This window comes from Nesoenas mayeri (genome assembly GCF_963082525.1).
Source record: "Nesoenas mayeri genome assembly, chromosome: 3".
Lineage (NCBI taxonomy): Eukaryota > Metazoa > Chordata > Aves > Columbiformes > Columbidae > Nesoenas > Nesoenas mayeri.
The window spans coordinates 1,646,727-1,665,671 of NC_137544.1; the positions used below are offsets into that span (position 1 = coordinate 1,646,727).

The following is an 18,945-nucleotide window of genomic DNA, read 5'->3' on the forward strand; positions in this document are numbered from 1 at the left end:
CATCATGGACCGGCCCCGGCCACCATGCGCTCGGCATGAGGAGATCCAAACTCAGGGCCGGCTGGGAAGCCACCGCATCGCTCCTGCGTGCCAGGAGCTCCGAAGCAGGAGCATCATCCGGGGTCTTGCTGTTGGTACCAAGTTCATCCTCGTCACAAAGCACCGTAGGTAAAGCGGGGAGATGGAGAGTGCAGCGCCACCTCGGAAGAAAAAAAGAACCAATATTGTGTATTTCAGATATATAAATATATATAAGATACAGATGGACATTTATATTTTTAACTGTGCCTGTTCCCTCCCCGCGCTCGTCTGGACGCTGCTGTCACTTACTGTCACTTGATGGAGGAGCAGGGACCGGCCCGGGAGCGGACGGGGGTGTAAAACCCGATGGCGCCAGGGCCTGGGGGAGGCTGGAACCCTCAGAGTGTAATTATGCCGCTAATTTCTTGAATAGAAGCAGCTGAATTTCACAGCCGGATTCTGCGCCTGCTTTGTTCAGGGTAGGGGGTTGATATGGCAAGAGGGGTTTGACCCCCCGTGCCAGGGGATGTGGGGTGACATGAGTGATATGGGAGTTTAATCCCCACGGCACCAGGTAGAAGCAGCACCCAGAGGAGCCCAGAGTGACGCTGGTCTTGAATCCCAGACCTGCCTCCCTCTGTCCCACACAACCAGGGGGCTGAGCCCAAGACCTGGGTTAAGCCTGGCTTTGTGACAGCTGCTGCAGCAACAAGCTATGGCACTTCAGCAGCCTAAGTGCCCATTTTCCATGGAATTCCCCCCAAAACCCTGGCCCAGACCTGCACCCCACAGCAAGGTCTGGGCTCTGCCCAAGGTTAGGCAGGCACTTACCCATAAACCTGCGCTCTGCAAGCTCGACCTGCCGTCAGGCCAGGGTACCACGTTTTCCGCAGAATTAAAAGTGATGCAGGACGATGGAAAGGCCTTTGGTTGGAGCACAGGTGGAACTGCTACGCTGGAAAGGCAGAGGTTACATTTAAACAGGTTGTCCACGCTGGACAAGAAGCTCTAACGACCACAGAAATAAATTAAAAAATTATAAAGTGTTTGCCCTGTTGCTTTATCACACGTGGGACCGGCTTAAAAATAAGGAGCAAATACTGTTATTTAAACCACATAATAATAATATATTGCAATTTAAACCCTATTCTATTCTACTCAACCACGTTATAAGGCTCAAAGAAAACAGATTTTTTTTAAACACCACAATTTCAGTAACTTATATTTGATTTATTTAATGAACATGTCATGGAAGGACTGTTACAAACCAGCAAGTTTTTAAAGATCTGAGCCAGGCTTGAAGCAGGATGGGATGGCAGCAAAGCCGCCCCGTGCCCGAAGGGAAGGAAATCATGGGGGTGACACTTTCTGGAAAGTTCAGTGTCACTTCTGTCCCTTGGTCGCTTCCAGCTTCTGACACAAAGTCCTTTACGGCCGTAGGGCACAGCTTATTTCACTCACTCCCTTCTTTTTGAGGTGCACGGTGCTGATCTATAAATTGTCGTCCTCAAAACACTGAGGTTTTGCAGTTCAAATACAGTTTCTGATTTCAGCTGTGCGATGTTTCCTGCAGCTGTGGAGATGGGCAAGCAAAGCAGCACAGCGCCGAGGAGAGATTCCCTGCAACACACACCCCAAAGCCTCAGGAAAACATCGATTTCAAGATCCAAAGAGGCCAATAGAGAATATTTGCCCATCGAGCTAGGGGAGATGCGCTCCCAAGGAAAGGCCGGGCTGTCACCGAGCTCCATCCACGTGTTCCCCCGCGCTGCCGAAGGAGCCGAACGCTTTGTGCAGGGCCAGGCGGCGAAACAGGTCCGAGTGCGCTGCTGCTGTCTCTGTGAGGGCTGCGGGAGCGTCCGCTGGAGACAAAGCGATGGTTAAAAGGGGAAGAAACACCATTTTGCCAGCATATGTACAACTGTTCACTTCTCTTTCATCCCTTGGGAGTCTTGCGCTCGCCCTCACTATGTAGTTTTTTTTCTTATAACCCTTCTCTCTCCTTCCTGCGCATCCTGCAAACTCCGTGGGATTTGATGGCAGTGAAGAGCACAAGCACCTTAAGAAACACCCATGGCTGGAGGGCGAGGACAGTAACTTGGGAGCCTCAGCCACGCAGCTGCTCCCTGAGCTCAGAAAAGAACTGAAATTTAGAAGCACAGAATCATTTTGGTTGGAAGAGACCCTCAGGATCATTGAGTTCAACCATAACCCAGCCCTCGCACTGCCCCATGTCCTGAGAACCTCATGTCCACCTGTCCAAGCCTCCAGGGATGGTGACTCCAGCACTGCCCTGGGCAGCCTGTTCCAATGCCCGACAAGGCCATAAAAAGCCCCCAGAAGAAGGACTTGGGGCACTGGGGTGAGAGATTGGCCATGACCTGGCCATGTGCACCGGCAGCCCAGAAACCATCCATGTCCTGGGCTGCATTCCCAGCAGCGTGAGCAGCAGGTTTGGGGAGATTCTGCCCCTCTGCAGCCGTAGTAACAGGAAAAGGGGTGATGGTTTTAAACTAAAGGAGAGAGATTCAGGCCAGACATGATGCAGAAATTGTTTGAGCTGAGGGTGCTGAGAGCCTGGCCCAGGTTGGCCAGAGAGGTGGTGGATGAACCATCCCTGGAGACATCCCAGGCCAGGCTGGACGGGGCTCTGAGCAACCTGAGCTGGTGCAGATGTCCCTGCTCATGGCAGGGGCCACTGGGGGAGCTTTGAAGGTCTCTTCAGCCCAAACCATCTGTGATTTGATGAGTCACAACCACTTCAAGACCCAGCACTGATCTCACACAACCCCTTCTACCATCTTTTCTCTCACAGAAATGACAGCTCGCTCCCTTCTGTCTCTGAACTCAAAGAGAAAGAAACCCTGTCCACCTGCAGAGTGACAGGACGGTCTGTTCACCCCACACCATCCACTTACGTGCGCAGGAAATGACAACTTCGGTGGGGAGGCTGCAGCAGAGATCTCCGTAAAGCAGCCTCGCGTTGAACGGAAAGGTCTCGCTTTTACTTGATGGGTTGTAATTAAAGACCAACAAGTTACACAAGGAGTTTCTTTGCATGGTTCCTTCTAGCCGGTCTGAAAAGTGCTCCTGGAGGGACAAACACATTGAAGTTAAGAAGACAGAACAGCAGGGTAGGAGTAGGAGCTCGATGAGCTCCAGCCCAGCATGTCTGTACACTCTGGGGTGGATGTGTGGGAAAGACTTTTAAATAAAATATTGCTTGGCCACATCTTAAGCCACGTGCTCCAGCGGCTTTTTACTACATTCCAGTTGATGGACCTCCGGAGAGGAGGACAGCTTTGCATTTGGCAGTGAAGTTTTAACGAGCAAGACATCAAGGAGGTGATAACTGACAGGACAGCTGAGTTCATAGTCACACAATAATTTGTGAATTTCTAAAAAAGCAGAACTGTGGGTGCTCCAAAGAGAGAAAACAGCCCGGATTCCCCAGAGCACTTCAGACACTCGTAACGCTTGGTACATCAACGGGAAAAGGACGGTGAACAGCATCATTACAGCCACTCGTACCTGTAACTGGTCTGCCTGGTACCTCCTCCCTACGTAAGCGTTCAGGTGGTCGGACAGGACGGACAAGAAGCGCCTGATGTCTGTCTGCAAGTACTTCTTGGCGATCTGTTCCATGGGGATGAAGGTGGGGATGGAGTGGCGGTGAATCCGCACTTGTGGCTCGGTGAGCAGGTCCAGGTAGTAGGAATCCAAGTAGGTGCCCTCGTAAGCCGTGCTGATGCAGAAACACACGCCCTGCTTGCTCAGCTTCCCACTGATACCTTGGGGGAGAGAGAGGGTTTACTCAGTGCTTCTCTCATCAGAGAATCATGGAATCATTTCAGTTGGAAAAGATTCTCAAGATCATTGAGTCCAACCATAACCCACCCCTGGCACTGACCCATGTCCTGAGAACCTCATGTCCGTCTGTCCAACCCTCCAGGGCTGGTGACTCCAGCACTGCCCTAGGCAGCCTGTTCCAATGCCCCACAGCCCTTTGGGGAAGAAATTGTTCCCACATCCAACCTCAACCTCCCCTGGCGCAACTTGAGTCTGTTTCCTCTGCTCCTGGCGCTTGTTCCTGGGGAGCAGAGCCCGACCCCCCTGGCTCCAAGCTCCTTTCAGGCAGTTCAGAGATCAGAAGGTCTCCCCTCAGCTCCTGTTCTCCAGCTGAACCCCCCAGGTCCCTCAGCCGCTCCATCACACTTGTGCTCCAGCCCCTCACCAGCTCCGTTCCCTTCTCTACACTCGCTCCAGCACCTCAAGGCCTTTCCCGTAGCGAGGGACCCAAAACTGACCCCACAAATGGAGGTTTGGCCTCAGCAGAATGATACAGTTGCGTAAATAATAGACCCTGCAACATCCCAGAGGCCTCCTGTGAATGGCGGGGAATTACAAGGCTATGGCTCTTCCAATGTTTTGAGATTCTAAAGGCTCCAGGCACAGCAGAAGCATTAACGGGGAATCATAGAATCCCAGAATGGTTTGCGTTGAAGGGACCTTAAAAGCTCATCCAGTGCCCCCGCTGCCATGAGCAGGGACATCTGCACCAGCTCAGGCTGCTCAGAGCCCCGTCCAGCCTGGCCTGGGATGTCTCCAGGGATGGTTCAGCCACCACCTCTCTGGCCAACCTAGGCTAGGCTCTCACCACCCTCAGCACAAACAATTTCTGCCTCATGTCTGGCCTGAATCTCCTCTCTTTTAGTTTAAAACCATCACGCTTCACATCAGGCTCATTTTCCTAAATTTAGCACCCCAGAAATGCAGCCGTTGGCAGAGCGCACGCGAATCTCGAGATGTTACCTGTGAGGTAAAAGACCTGCAGCGTGGACTTAACTTTTCTTATCTTCCACCCTAAAACAGTCTGAGCACTGTGCTGTGCTGGATCTGACACAACTCCTCCTTGCCCATGTTGCTACAAAAGGCAGAAGAGAGGTCAGAAATCACTGGCATGAATGTGTCACAGAATCACAGAATCAACTGGGTTGGAAAAGACCTCAGAGATCATTGAGTCCAACCCTTGGTCCAACTCTAGTCTGTTTACTAGATCATGGCACTAAGTGCCATGTCCAATCTCAGTTTAAAAACCTCCAGGGACAGCGAGTCCAGCACCTCCCTGGGCAGCCATTCCAAACAGAATCACAGAATCGACTGGGTTGGAAAAGACCTCAGAGATCATCGAGTCCAACCCTTGGTCCAACTCTAGTCTGTTTACTAGATCATGGCACTAAGTGCACTCAGGCTACAGAGAAATAATAAACAGCTCTGAGAAAAGTGAGACGGGTTTTCAAGCAGAAGAAGGGAGAAATGAAGAAGAAGAGGGGAGAAAAACTCAAGCGAAGAATTCAGCAGTGGCCACACGACCTCCAAGCACATAGACCCAGCAGTTCTGGACAACATGGTACTGAAAACAGGGGATACCAGGACTGTATGTCACTTGAAAAGGGAAAAGTTAAAAGTAGGAGTTGGCTCTGCATGAATAAATTCAATAAATCCACGTTGTGAGAGCCGGAGTGCACCAGAGTCCTCTCGGAGCCAGGTCTCTGTGGGAGCCTTTTCTCACCCCCTGCTCCTGCAGTTCCACTTTAGCCTGCAGCTCATCCCGCCGCTGCCGCAGCTCCTGCACTCTCGCTTCCAGCCTGGCCAGCTGCTCTTTCCGCTGCTCCGCTGCCGCTTGCTTCACGGCCACCTCGTGAGCCTGCGCCTCCAGCATCTCCAGGTGAGCGAACACCCCTGAGAGGAAAAGCACAAAATGCTCAAAAATCCAGGCTGTGGTTGTTGACAGTCTGCACTGGTTCCATGCAGGCACATAAAGAAACCACTTACACCAGCTTTTCAAAGGGGCAGAGGACAAGCAAACATCTGGCAAAGGAGCTTTTGGGAATTTTAAACAGCAAGGCTGAATGCCAGCAGACCCTAAACACTACCCCACACAGAACCACAGGCTGGCTGGGGTTGAAGGGACCTCTGGAGATCATCCAGCCCAGCCGCTTCACGCAGGGTCACAAAGCAGATCACGCAGGGTCACCAGAGCAGATCACGCAGGGTCACCAGAGCAGATCACGCAGATGGGTCCAGACGGGTTTGAATGTCTCAGAGCAGGAGACTCCACACCCACTCTGGGCAGCCTGGGCCAGGCTCTGGCACCTCCCAGCAAACAAGTTTCTGCTCATGTTCACATGGAGCCTCCTGTGTTTCAGTCTGTGCCCGTTGCCCCTCACCCTGGCGTTGGGCACCACTGAACAGAGTCTGGTCCATCTTCTGACACCCACCCTGACATATTGATCCATTGATCACATCCCTCTCAGCTTCTCTTCTCCAGCTCAACAGCCCCAGCTCTCTCAGTCTCTTCATCACAAAGATGCTCCAGACCCCTCAGCATCTTTGTGTCCCTCCCTGGACTCTCTCCAGTAATTCCTTGTCCTTCTTCAACTGGGGAGCCCAGCACTGGACCCACAACTGCAGATGGGGCCTCCCCAGGGCAGACACCAGCGAGCTGAGCTCCTGAGGAGCAGAGCAAGTGACCAAACACACCCTAAATTAGCTGAGAGTGACTCCACACACAACTCAACATGCAAGGGGATCACTTCTGTCCCCCAGCCTTTCAGGGTTCACTCCTGCAGCAGGACACGCTTTGCCCTGGGCTGTCCCACACCCTGCACCCCATAGCTCACCCCGCACCCCACAGCTCACCCTCCGATGGATGTGCTTTCCCTTCCTCCATCCTCCCTCTCCGCTCTCCTGTGAGCGGGCAGGTGGGTGTCAGCCCCTCCTGGCCGGGCTCTGTCACTTGAAATGCAGAAATAACGTGGGGGCAGCAACAACTCTTCCTCGGGGGGACCTTCCTCTTCCTCAGGGGGCTTTCCTCTTCCTCCAGCAATTTTCCTTTTCCTCAGGGACCTTCCTCTTCCTTTGGGAACCTTTCTCGTCCTCCTGCTGCTGCACCAGGACTCCCAGAAGCGCCGAGGGCAGGTCTGGCACCACACACGGACAATCCCACTGAAAAGACACGTTATAACCCCCCATTTTCTATGCACTCTAACCCCCCGTTTTCTATTAGCTCTCCCTCTTCACATCAGCCCCATAAGGAAAGCAAGGACAAGATTAAGTGGCCTCTGCGAGAAGGATGAGCCACCACAGACCTGGGGGGTGACAGGAGGCCCTGGGCGGGGTGACACAGGTCCAGAGGGGGTGACAGGAAGCACTGGGCGGGGGGTTAGTAACCTAAATGCTGAAATTAGTAACATAAAAGCTTGGAAGAGGCTTCCAGTTTTCCCTAAATGCTGATCTAAAGGATGCACCACACACAGAGAAAACCCAACACCAAGCTCAAATGTAATGACCTGTCAGAGAATTACTGCTGGGCAAATAGTGGATGAGTCTGAACACCTGTTAATCCGCAAATAACTGCAATAACACAATTGCCATCTTTTAATACGGATTTCTTCATTTAAACGGCTGGTCTTCCCACCAACAGCTATTTTTAAAAACAAAGGCTACTCAGTGCAAGTTTGCATAATTACATTGATTTTAAGAGTAATGCGTCGGTTTATATGTTTATATGAAGCATTGACATATTTAGCTTTTTATTTTTTTATAAGATAGGAAGATACTGGAAAGATTAAAGATAAAGGAGTATCCAGGAGGCCTCGGGGGGTGAACAGGAGGCCCTGAGGGGTGACAGGAGGCCCTGAGGGGTGACAGGAGGCCCCGGGGTCTCCCCACACGGACGGGCCGGGCTGGGCCGCGACCCCCAGGGTGTCCGCCGAGGGGGACGGGGACGCTGGGGGAGCTGGGGGAGCTGGGAGGGGGTTGAGAGGACCCCAGGCCGGTTCCCCAACAGCTCCGCACTCACCACAGCGACCGCCGCTCGAACTGCGCGCCTCACCAGCCCCCGGAAAGACGTTTTGCCGTACAACAAAATGGCGGCGGCGCTGCCTCCCGACTTCCGGCCGCACCCCCCAGCAGGCTGTGCGGACGCCGTACGGCAGCATGGCGGCACCTGGAGTGGCGGCGGCGGCGCTGGTGCAGTACGTGGTGCTGCGGGGGGACCTGGCGCGGCCGCCGCTGTCGTGGCCGCTGGGCGCGGTGGTGGCACAGGCCTGTCACGCCGCGCTGGCCGCGGTGCATACGCACCGCCAGCACCCCGACACCGGCGCGTATCTGGCGCAGGGCGGCGCCATGCGCACCGTCCTGCTGGAGGTGCGCGGGGCATGCCGGGAGCGCCGCGCTCAGGGAGGGGGCGGCGGCCATTTTGGGCGGGAGCGGCGGGGCCCTGAGGGGCGGGGGGGGTGAGCAGGACAGCTGTCCAGGCGGAAAAAGTAAATGAAAAGCCACCGTAGTTTGAAAGTTTGTCCAACCCCTGTTGGCTCACAGCCCTTCTAGCGCTTGCAGGGGCTGGGGGTGCAGCAAGAATACAACGCCTTTTGAATAAGATGTGAAGTCCAGGAGCTGCGCTCCCCTCACTGTCTGCCCTGGGGAGACCACACCTGGAATCTTGTGTCCAGCTGTGGCCCCTCAGTTCCAGCAGGACAGGGAACTGCTGGAGAGAGTCCAGCGCAGCCACCAAGATGCTGCAGGGAGTGGAGCATCTCCCGTGTGAGGAAAGGCTGAGGGAGCTGGGGCTCTGGAGCTGGACAAGAGGACACTGAGGGGGGACTCATTCCTGGGGATCAATATGGAAAGGGGCAGTGTCAGGAGGATGGAGCCAGGCTCTGCTGGTGACAACCAGGGACAGGACAAGGGGCAATGGGTGCAAACTGGAACACAGGAGGTTCTGCTGAAAGAGGAGAAGAAACTTGTTGGGGTGAGGGTGGCAGAGCCTGGCCCAGGCTGCCCAGGGGGGTTGTGGAGTCTCCTTCTGTGCAGACATTCCAACCCGCCTGGACACCTTCCTGTGTAACCTCATCTGGGTGTTCCTGCTCCATGGGGGGATTGCACTGGATGAGCTTTCCAGGTCCTTCCAACCCCTGACACTCTGTGATTCTGTGACTTTGTCCCCCAGGCTCCGGACGAGGCAGCGCTGGTGGCGCTGGCAGAGACCTTGAAGCAGCACGACATCGACCATGAAGTGTGGACTGAGCAGCCTGAGAACGTGGCCACTTGCCTGGCGCTGCGGCCCTACCCCAAGGAGCGGGTGCACCAGCACCTGAAGAAATTTAAATTGCTCAAGTGACTGTGACCGGGCAGCTGCTTCTCATGGGGAGAAGGGGCTTGGGGAGGCTGCCATGTGCTGGCAGCATGGGGCTAAGAGCAGCAGGATCAGAGAATCATTTTGGATGGAAAAAGACCTTCAAGATCGAGTCCAACCATAACCCAGCCCTGGCACTGCCCCGTGTCCTGAGAACCTCATGTCCGTCTGTCCAACCCTCCAGGGACGGTGACTCCAGCACTGCCCTGGGCAGCCTGTTCCAATGCCCCACAGCCCTTTGGGGAAGAAATTGTTCCCACATCCAACCTCACCCTCCCCTGGCGCAACTTGAGGCCGTTTCCTCTGCTCCTGGCGCTTGTTCCTGGGGAGCAGAGCCCGACCCCCCTGGCTCCAAGCTCCTTTCAGGCAGTTCAGAGATCAGAAGGTCTCCCCTCAGCTCCTGTTCTCCAGCTGAACCCCCCAGGTCCCTCAGCCGCTCCATCACACTTGTGCTCCCTTCCCCAGCTCCATTCCCTTCTCTCAACTCAAGTTACACGGTGTAAAACGGGCTGTTTGGGGGGAAGATTAAACATCGTTCTGTGCAGAAAGCAGCTGCGTGTTGTATTAATGCCAGCGCAGGGAGATTTTTCCCATTCTGCCACACTTGAACATATCTCAGGTGCATTTAAGGGGCGTCTCTCCCACCTCCACCCCCGTCTCCGTCGCGCTGGCGTTGCTTTTTCCAGCGAGCCCGGTTTGTCTGTGACTTTGAGTGGAGCCACATGAACAGCAGACGGCAGCATCGGGACTCGCTGTGGAGCTCGCGCCTCCTTTACAGTAGAAATGGTTGAAGCAAAATCACTTTAAATTAAAACGAAATGCGTTGTCAGCGAGAAGCGCGTGTGTCCCACCTCTTCCCGTCCTGCTCGTGCTGTTAATTCTACCATCACCCCCGCAACGTTTCTTGTTTCCCAGGTGAACACAACGCGGCTCTTTGTGGCCGTCGGCACAGAAACAACCAAACGTTCGCTGGCAACTCGCGTCCTTTTTATCTCTTCTTTTGGTCATCTTTAACTCTTGTAAATGTCAATACTTCTTTTAGAGAAGAGGGGGAAAAAATGCCCCATAGCTGCCCTCCGCCCCCCCATAAAGTCAGCAGTGAATATTAGAAGCGACCCACAGCTTAAAAGAAAACAGATTTATACAGAGCTCAGAGCTATTTACAGTGACAGGCTTGAGGGGGAAACAAAAAATAAGCTATCTCCCAACAGAGAATTCAATTATTATTATTATTTTATTATTATTATTATTATTTTAAATAGTTTAAGCTACCTCAGCTGTTAAACACAATCAAAGCAGAAAGAACCGACTGCTTAATTTTATTTAATATTTAATCAGAAAATTTTATCTACAATAATTGACAGAGCCCTCCCCCCATCCTTCCCCCTAAAAATTATTGCAGTTTTTCCCCAAAACTGTTCTTTTTGTATCTTTTTTTTTTGTCTTTTTGCATGTTTTTCATCCTCCTGTTGTCATATACACATTGTACCCCCCCCACCCACCTCCCCGGTTCATTCGGAGGCCTTGAAACCAGCATAAAACATGGAAAAAATGGTGGGTCAAAATACTCTGTTTTTCTCTTTTTACTTTAAAACCAACAAACTCACGATTGCTAGAAAAAGCTGATTGTACGCACAAGCGGGCGGGGGCGGAGGGGAGAGAAGGGCTTTGTTTCTTTTCCTTTTCGTTGGCGAAGCGTGAATTCAAAAAAGCGGCTTTTTCCCCGCAGAAATCCAGCGCCGATCACCCTTCGGTGCCCCTGCGATCAGTGACAGATCCAGCTGAAACTGAGATTGGTTTTGTCGTCGTCTTCCTCCTCCTCCTCCTCCTCCTCCTCGCGCCGCCGCCGCGCTCTCCGGCCGGAAAAGCTTCCTCCGCGTGGCCAAGCCAGCGGCGTGATTTACAAAAATAAGAATCATCTGTGGTTTTGGCTCGAGAAAGCGACCGTCCTGCCTCGGCGCTGCGCCGGCTCCAGCGCTTTGCGGAAGTAAAGGGGAAAGGGAAATGGGGAGGGAAGGAAGAGGAAGAAGGAAAAAGGGGGGTGGGGGAAGGAAAGGGGGAAGAGGGAGAAGAAAAGGGGGAAAGGAAGGAGAAAAGAGGGGAAAGAGGAAGGGAAAATAAGAAAAGGAAAATAAGGGGGAAAGAATAAAAGGGTGGAAAGGAAGGAAGAAAAAAGGGAATGGGGAAGGAATAAATAAGAAAAGGAAAATAAGGGGGGAAAAGAATAAAAGGGTGGAAAGGAAGGAAGAAAAAAGGGAATGGGGAAGGAATAAATAAGAAAAGGAAAATAAGGGGGGAAAAGAATAAAAGGGTGGAAAGGAAGGAAGAAAAAAGGGAATGGGGAAGGAATAAATAAGAAAAGGAAAATAAGGGGAAAAAAGGAAAAGGAGGAAGGAAAGAGAAAAGAGGGAAAAGGGGGAAGGAATGTATAAGGAAAATAAGGGGGAAAAAGGAAAAGGGGGAAAGGAAAGAAGAAAGAAACAAGAGGGAAAAGGGAAGGAATAAATAAGAAAAGGAAAATAAGGGGGGAAAAGAATAAAAGGATGGAAAGGAAGGAAGAAAAAAGGGAATGGGGAAGGAATAGATAAGAAAAGGAAAATAAGGGGGAAAAAAGGAAAAGGGGGAAGGAAAGAGAAAAGAAGGAAAAGGGGGAAGGAATGTATAAGGAAAATAAGGGGGAAAAAGGAAAAGGGGGAAAGGAAAGAAGAAAGAAACATGAGGGAAAAGGGAAAGAATAAATAAGAAAAGGAAAATAAGGGGGGAAAGAATAAAAGGGTGGAAAGGAAGGAAGAAAAAAGGGGAATGGGGAAGGAATAAATAAGAAAAGGAAAATAAGGGGAAAAGCAAAAGGGGGAAGGAAAGAAGAAAGAAACAAAAGGGAAGGAATAAATAAGAAAAGGAAAATAAGGGGGGAAAAGAATAAAAGGGTGGAAAGGAAGAAAAAAGGGAAAAAGGAGAAGGAATAAAGGAGGAAAATAAGGGGAAAAAAGCAAAAGGGGGAAAGGAGGGGAGAAAGGAAAGAGAAAAGGAAAAAAAGAGGGAAAAGGAAAAATAGCAAAAGGAAATAAGAGAGAAAAAAGGAAGGAAAAAGGAAAACGGGGGAAAAGGGGGAAGGAAAAGCAGGAAGAGGAAATAAGGGGGGAAAAAAGGGGGAAATGGGGGGGGGGAACAGGAAAAAAGGGGAAAAGGGAAAAAAGGAAAAAAAAGAGAGAAAAGGGGGAAAAAAAAAGGGGAAAAAACCCAACCCTCCCCCCAATAAACCGGAAAAAACAAAAAGACCCCTTTTTGCTCCAAACACTACGAGCTGAAGAATGGCTGCGGGTTGAGATATCAAAAATCTCAGAAAAATATATAATATATATATATTTATATATCTCTGTACGTCTTCTTATTTAAATTTCACATTCTTCGAAAAAAAAAGAAGAAAAAAAAAAAAGAAACCAACCAAAAAAAAAAACCAAACCAAGCGGTTTATTCAGTCAGTAGCTGCTGAAGGAGACTCTTCTGCTGGCCCGGCGGCGGGGGCGGCGGCCCGGCGGCGTTTTTCGGGGTGCCCAGCGGAGCCGGCGGATTGAGGTAGGGATCTCCTACCAAATTCACTGTACACTGCACGTCGGCAAAGACCTGAACCTGTTGTACCTGCTGGGACACAAAAGAGATAAGAGGGGATTTTAGCGGGGCCGGGGCAGGGGCCGGCGGCGGCGGAGCTGGGAACTACGTGAAGCGTGAACTCACTAGAGAACTTCCTCTAGTCTGGAGCCACCCCAGAGAAGAACTCTTCTGTCTTCTTGTCCTATAAAAAGAAAACCGCTGCAACTCATTCGGCTCGGGTCCAAAAATTAAAAATATTTTTAAAAAATGTGGTTTTTTTGGGGAAAAAAAAAGAAAAGCCTCAAGGCATCCCCTGGGGGAAGGTGGTTTGTGGGGTGGCTGCGGTGCTGAGCGAGGTCCAGCGCGGCTGTTTGGTGGAAATTCAAAAAGAGTTTTGGTGTGTCGGCGGCGCTGCCGGCGCGGCCCCGCGGGCTCTGCGGAGCGGGGAAGGGGACGGCGACGCCGGGGACGAGGCGGTGGCATCATCGGTGCTGCGCAGAGGGACGGGGACGGGCGCCGGCCCCACGGCTTCCCCCGGCCAAATTTCCTCGCGGTGACACAGGGGCCACCAGTGATGGCTGAGCCTAGGAAAGAAACCCTCCCGGGTGACAGCGCGCCGGGGCGAGGGGTGTTTAGCACCAACGCTCGTTTATTTTCATTTTCCAGCTCGGCTGCGGCGTCACCCCGCTCTTCCACGCCAGCGAAAACGGTGACGGCAGCGGCGCGAGTTTGGATGCAAAGAGGGTTTGCGAGTGGCACCGATGTCCCTGCGGGCTGGCTGTCACCCAGTGCCGGTGGCTTCAGCCTGACCCTGCCACGCGGGGCCAGCTCCAGTGGAAACCCCGGTACGGCCGGGGACGTTCAGCCTTTTTTGGGGGGGGTTTAAACTCCTGGGGGTACCTGAGATGTGCTTAGCGGTTTCTTACTGACCTGCGCCCCATCTCCTTCTGTTTTCAAAAGGTCAGTGGAGGAAAGCTGGTTGCAGTAAAGGCCTGTGGGTCTCAGCGCCGCGTCGTTTACCTGGCAAAAGCAAAATCCGGCTCAGCCGGGGCTCCTGGACGTCGGAGAGACGATCGCCACCTTCCCGAGCTGAGTTTTGGGACGATTTGGGGAGGACAGGGAGGTGACTGCACTGCCAGCACCCTCCCTGCACTGTGAGCTGCAGGGTTTTGGGGGGACCCCAGGAGGACCTTGTTCACCCTTCTCCCCACCTCCTGCACCTTGACCTGGGGCTGCTGCTGGCCCTGGGGGTGTCTCACCCGCCCAGGGAGCATGAAATGTCACCCAGCTCAGTCCCTCATTGCCGAGCCCTGTGGCTTCTCCCCGGGGAGGCTGTGAGCCCCGGCCCGCAATGCTCCTGCACCAAACCAACGAGCCAAGCGTGTCCTCCAGGAGCTTCACGGCACCGAGATAAACCCCGGCAGCTGAAAATGCTTGAGGCATCTCGATCTGGCCAGGGAGGATCTCATGGAAAGGCCTCGTATCCAATCGTTCCCATTCCCCGTTTCCCATCCCCAGCGTTCAAAGTTCCCTGGGGACACGTGGCTACAAACGGACCCACCATGAGGGCTGGAAGTTCTGGAGATGCTCAGCACGTCCCTGTACTCCCCAAGGAAACATGGGACACCCCAGAGCACCATGCAAAGGCATCTGGACCATTGCCGTGTTCCCTTTTGGGCACCGGTACCCTCAGGGCCAAGAGGAGGGGATATTGAACCCCCTGGGAGCTGGTGACCGTCCCGGGAGCAGGGACTGACCTGCTCTGAGCACATGGAATTCATCCCGGGCATCTGCAGCGAGTTCATCTGCATCTGTCCAGCCATGGGGTTCATGTTCTGGACGTTGGTGTTTCCTCCCGCCATGGAGACAGTGATGCTCATGTTGTTGTACATGCCCTGCTGAGCGGGTGCTGGCTGGTTCTGTCCCGCTTGGCTGAAAACGCTGGGAAAGAGGAAAAAAACCCGTTACTCGGGTGCCCACAGCAGGTCCTGACAAGTCCCTGGGGACAGCGGGAGGGACAGGGAGGAAGGGAGGTGGCTCTTGGTGCAGTGGGGTAGAACAGGAGAACCATCAGTGCCAAGAGAGGAATTGTTACGGGGCTTCGGGCTGGATTAATGGCCAGTCAGATGCAAAGCTCTGGTCTGTGTGACAGCGAGCTGTCCCCTTCATGTCCTTCCAGTGTCTTCCTCAACACTCGATTGTCCCCACTCTGCTCCAGGCAGGAGGACAACTCCCCATCGCCAGGCGAGGTGATGGATCCCACCTCATCCCACCCAGTAACCTGCTCCACGCTGCTTGACCAAGACGGGTCAGCTGAGCTACCTGCACACAGCCGAGGCGTCCCCCAGGTGAGCTTTTTAGGTTATTTTTCCCCATTTCTAAAGACCTGAAGCTCAAACTTGACTCATGCCAAAAAAGGCAACAAGTCTGGTGACTCTTCAATTTGCTTCCGTGAGTCAGAGCTGGACACACCTTAAGAGGGTCACACAGTGACCTGGGACCTCTGGTCTTGACTCAGTTTATTGTCGTGTTTCCTGAGGCCACTTTCGTGACACCTAATTAAGCCACTTCTTTAATTAGAAGCCAAAGACCTGCTTCATGTCTTACTCAACACATGCTCATTCATTTAACTGCTGTGGGCTTCGCATCAAGGTGATGACGGGGACACGAGCTGATGGTGACTTCTGGAGGACATCGTGGTAGGAGGACACAGCCTGAGCTCGGCACGTGTCCCCAGCCCGGTGTCACCTACAGGCAGCACAGCCCCTGCCAACACACCTGGTGGTGACCACCACCTCAGTGTCACCTTCCAGGTCGAGACAGGTTCTCCTGCCCCTCTGCTCTGCCCTGGGGAGACCACAGCTGGAATCTTGTGTCCAGTTGTGGCCCCTCAGTTCCAGCAGGACAGGGAACTGCTGCAGAGAGTCCAGCGCAGCCACCAAGATGCTGCAGGGAGTGGAGCATCTCCCGTGTGAGGAAAGGCTGAGGGAGCTGGGGCTCTGGAGCTGGACAAGAGGACACTGAGGGGGGACTCATTCCTGGGGATCAATATGGAAAGGGGCAGTGTCAGGAGGATGGAGCCAGGCTCTGCTGGTGACAACCAGGGACAGGACAAGGGGCAATGGGTGCAAACTGGAACACAGGAGGTTCCACTGAAAGAGGAGAAGCAACTTGTTGGGGTGAGGGTGGCAGAGCCTGGCCCAGGCTGCCCAGGGGGTTGTGGAGTCTCCTTCTGTGCAGACATTCCAACCCGCCTGGACACCTTCCTGTGTAACCTCATCTGGGTGTTCCTGCTCCATGGGGGGATTGCACTGGATGAGCTTTCCAGGGCCCTTCAACCCCTGACACTCTGGGATTCTACCCGTGTCACCCAGGCTGTCCCCACCACGTTCTTACTTGCTGTTCCCCATGGCTCCTTGCTGCCAGGTCTTCATGTCCGGCGACTGGTAGCCCGGTGTGGGCGGTGCCGGCTGCAGCATGGGGCTCTGCGATGGCGGCAGCTGCGGTGACATCAAGGGGCTGCTGGGGCTGAGCGACGGGGCAAAGGCGGGTTCGCTTTGCTGACCCATGCCTGGGGAGGACAGACGGTGTCAGCAGTGCTGAGACCCTCCCGCAGCAACCCCCGTTCCCTCCTCCTCCCCTGCAGCCGCGGGGCTGCTTCTTCCCCAAAGGGCATTGGAACAGGCTGCCCAGGGCAGTGCTGGAGTCACCATCCCTGGAGGGTTGGACAGACGGAGATGGGGTTCTCAGGACATGGGGCAGGGACAGGGTGGGGGAACAGTTGGACTCAATGAGCCTGAGGATCTTTTCCACCCAAAATTATACTATGACTTTCGGTCTCGGGCTCTCTGGTTTTCATTTTGAGCAGCTGTATTGCTCAAATGTCAACATTTCAGGGATGAAGAGGCAGAGAAACCCCCTCCTCAAGTGTTTTCCTTCAGCAGATGTTCCTCTTTAGCATCACACCTGGCTAGAAAACCACCAGGGGAACGATGTGATGATGATGCCAAAGGGGGTTTCTGCAGGGCTCCTACAGCCACACTGTCATTTTCACTACTCATAGGGATGTCCACCTTGCTGAGACCCTGCACTGGTGCTTGACCCGCCTGCACAACATCTGTGCGGGCTCACCCGTCTCCTACGAGCTGGGTGCCCACACGAGCGGCGCGAGCCGCCTGCAGCTCGTTCCAGCCATCTCAGCCTTGGCCGTTTTCAGAGCAGGTATTTTTAAGGGAGCTCAATTTAGAGCATTGCCTCGCAGTTCAGTTTGCAAGGAAAGAGGGAATTATTTACGCGGATGATATCGGCAGAACATGGGGAGAGCCTGGCCCAGGTTGGCCAGAGAGGTGGTGGATGAACCTTCCCTGGAGACATCCCAGGCCAGGCTGGACGGGGCTCTGAGCAACCTGAGCTGGTGCAGATGTCCCTGCTCATGGCAGGGGGGCACTGGATGGGCTTTGGAGGTCCCTTCAACCCAAACCATCCTGTGATTCAATGATTCTATGATCTTTTTTGGGTCTTTTTGAGATTCAACCAGAAAACGTCCCCTTGGGAGGTGGAGACCAGAGACTAGACCAGTTCTCAGGCTGGGTGAGATGGTTTGGGATGATCCCGGGGTGACAGATGAGCATTTTTGGCATCCTGGGGCGGGGTCTCAGCTCTGCCCCCCCCCTCCCTCTCCACCGCCAGACGCCTTTCCCATGCAACCAACTGCTCCACGTACCCGATCCCGAATACTGAAAGATGTTCTGCTGCATCTGCGGGGTCATCCCGGCGCCGAACTGTCCTCCGACGGCGCCCATCATCCCCCTGTTCACCATGCTGCCGCGGTTAGCCAGCGCGGCCTCGGGGTTGGATGCCAACGGTGAGAAGGGGCTGGTGGAGGTGGGAGGGTTTCCTGGGCTCGTACCGTAATTTGGGGGGTAAGGGAACTGCTGGGGGGGCGCTTGGGGCAGGCGAGCGGCTCCGATCTGCACCGGGAGCCCGGCGGAGGGGGGGAGGTTGTTTCCGAAGCTTTGCTGTCTCATCAGGATGGCTCGTTGCTGCATGAGCTGCCGCTGCCGGTGCTGCTGGCTGTAGAGCTCGCGCTGACGCTGCGCCAGCATCTGGGCGTTGAGGGGAGGCTGTGGGGAAGGAGGGGGACACCCCAGTTATCACCGTTACCCTCTGGTTCTGGCAAACAGCTCAGAATTCCCCTCCATGTCCCAGCATGAGGGCTGCGGGCTTTCCTGGCTCGGGGCGCTTGTCCTCGGTGCGAGGAAAGCTGGAAAAACCCCAAAATTGGCCTGTTTGCGCCGCCACAGGGCAGAGCAGGTTGGTGATATTGAAAGTTTGGTCTCTGGACGTGCTGAATGTCAAAACTACAGGGGCCAGAGCATCCCCCACGCTGGGAAACGATACTGTGGGTCACCTGGCTGCCCCATCCACCCCTCTCCTCCATGGGACCCACTTGTGCCCTCACCAGGGTGATTCTGGTTTAGTGCTGGACTATAGTTGGACTCGATGATCTCGAGCGCCTCTTCCAACCAACATGATCCTATGATTCTATGATCCCATGAGCCATAGCCCAGGGTCCCTGACTTGGACTCTTTCAGTTGCAAAATGTTTAAAAACCAAATATCTCACAAGTTTTGCCATCACCACAGGCTCGTTCCCCATATGGCCGAGCCAGATGTGTTGCAATTAATCACCTTAAAAAGCCCGATAAAAAGGCTGAAATCAGAATACAACGGGAACCATTCGGTCCCTTTTCCTCACTAACGCTCCCCATGACACATCGGGGACGTGACAAAAATGCAAAGGCTTCTCCAAAAAACGGGATAAAGTCACCAGAACTCAGCTACGCTTTCCAATTTCTCCTCACACCCAGCAGATGTTTCATCCACTTTATTAGAAGCCAAACAAGAACTTTAGGGCCTGAGGGATTTGCAGGATCGTTAAGAAGATTGACTAGAGATACTGGTATTTAAAGGATGGCATCTATTTCCTAAAGATCCTTCTCAATTAAATGCGTTAGCACATCCTTGTCTAAGTAATAACGAAGTATTTATACCTTAAGCAGGTGGAGGAGCTGGAATTAAGGCTGAAGCCAAAAAAACCCAACCCAGAGCAGCTCATCTTGCAGCATCTCTCTG

General features: G+C 53.5%; 3 protein-coding genes across 6 annotated transcripts in view; 1 reads left to right on the forward strand and 2 right to left on the reverse strand.

The window, feature by feature from the left end:
* Nucleotides 1-119: 119 nt before the first annotated feature.
* Nucleotides 120-6,889, reverse strand: CENPO (centromere protein O). 3 transcript variants are annotated; one of them, XR_013922017.1, is made up of 7 exons: nt 6,724-6,889; nt 5,594-5,763; nt 4,834-4,945; nt 3,553-3,812; nt 1,290-1,883; nt 853-976; nt 120-200 (listed from the first exon to the last, which is right to left on the reverse strand). XR_013922017.1 is itself a non-coding variant. In XM_080342572.1 (6 exons), exons 1-6 carry the CDS (start codon nt 6,752-6,754, stop codon nt 1,759-1,761), a joined length of 870 nt encoding a protein of 289 aa, XP_080198698.1. In that variant the 5' UTR covers nt 6,755-6,889; the 3' UTR covers nt 1,626-1,758. The 3 variants fall into 3 exon arrangements, 2 of the variants coding, with proteins under 2 accessions (XP_080198697.1, XP_080198698.1); XM_080342572.1 differs by lacking the exons at nt 120-200; nt 853-976 and adding an exon at nt 2,940-3,111 and having other exon boundaries at nt 1,626-1,883; XM_080342571.1 differs by lacking the exons at nt 120-200; nt 853-976 and having other exon boundaries at nt 1,286-1,883.
* A 1,108-nt stretch (nt 6,890-7,997) lies between these two features.
* PTRHD1 (peptidyl-tRNA hydrolase domain containing 1) lies at nt 7,998-9,564 on the forward strand. Its single transcript, XM_080342857.1, has 2 exons — nt 7,998-8,232; nt 9,035-9,564. The coding sequence occupies exons 1-2, from the start codon at nt 8,023-8,025 to the stop codon at nt 9,203-9,205; spliced, it is 381 nt and encodes a 126-aa protein (XP_080198983.1). The 5' UTR covers nt 7,998-8,022; the 3' UTR covers nt 9,206-9,564.
* A 2,941-nt stretch (nt 9,565-12,505) lies between these two features.
* NCOA1 (nuclear receptor coactivator 1) overlaps nt 12,506-18,945 on the reverse strand; it is a gene marked incomplete at its 5' end in the record, with an annotated part of 67,408 nt that continues 60,968 nt past the window's right edge. Inside the window, 5 exons of one of the 2 annotated variants that reach the window (XM_080342156.1) lie at nt 12,506-12,859; nt 13,742-13,831; nt 14,569-14,752; nt 16,208-16,382; nt 17,535-17,934. In XM_080342156.1, coding sequence (XP_080198282.1) covers nt 12,692-12,859; nt 13,742-13,831; nt 14,569-14,752; nt 16,208-16,382; nt 17,535-17,934 — 1,017 coding nt within the window. In that variant the 3' untranslated portion in view covers nt 12,506-12,691. Of the gene's footprint in view, nt 12,863-13,741; nt 13,832-14,568; nt 14,753-16,207; nt 16,383-17,534; nt 17,935-18,945 lie in introns of both variants that reach the window. The other variant, XM_080342157.1, reaches the window with a different exon arrangement.

Excerpts from the sequence above, each read along its gene's own strand:
- CENPO (XM_080342571.1), bottom strand. The coding sequence starts at position 6,754 with ATGGAGGAAGGGAAAGCACATCCATCGGAGG. Across the intron at positions 4,946-5,593 it reads TGGAACTGCAGGAGCAGGGG|CAACATGGGCAAGGAGGAGT; the intron begins GTGAGAAAAGGC and ends TGCCTTTTGTAG. Across the intron at positions 3,813-4,833 it reads GCAGGTCTTTTACCTCACAG|GTATCAGTGGGAAGCTGAGC; the intron begins GTAACATCTCGA and ends CTCTCCCCCAAG.
- PTRHD1 (XM_080342857.1), top strand. The coding sequence starts at position 8,023 with ATGGCGGCACCTGGAGTGGCGGCGGCGGCGCTGGTGCAGTACGTGGTG. Across the intron at positions 8,233-9,034 it reads TGCGCACCGTCCTGCTGGAG|GCTCCGGACGAGGCAGCGCT; the intron begins GTGCGCGGGGCA and ends TTTGTCCCCCAG.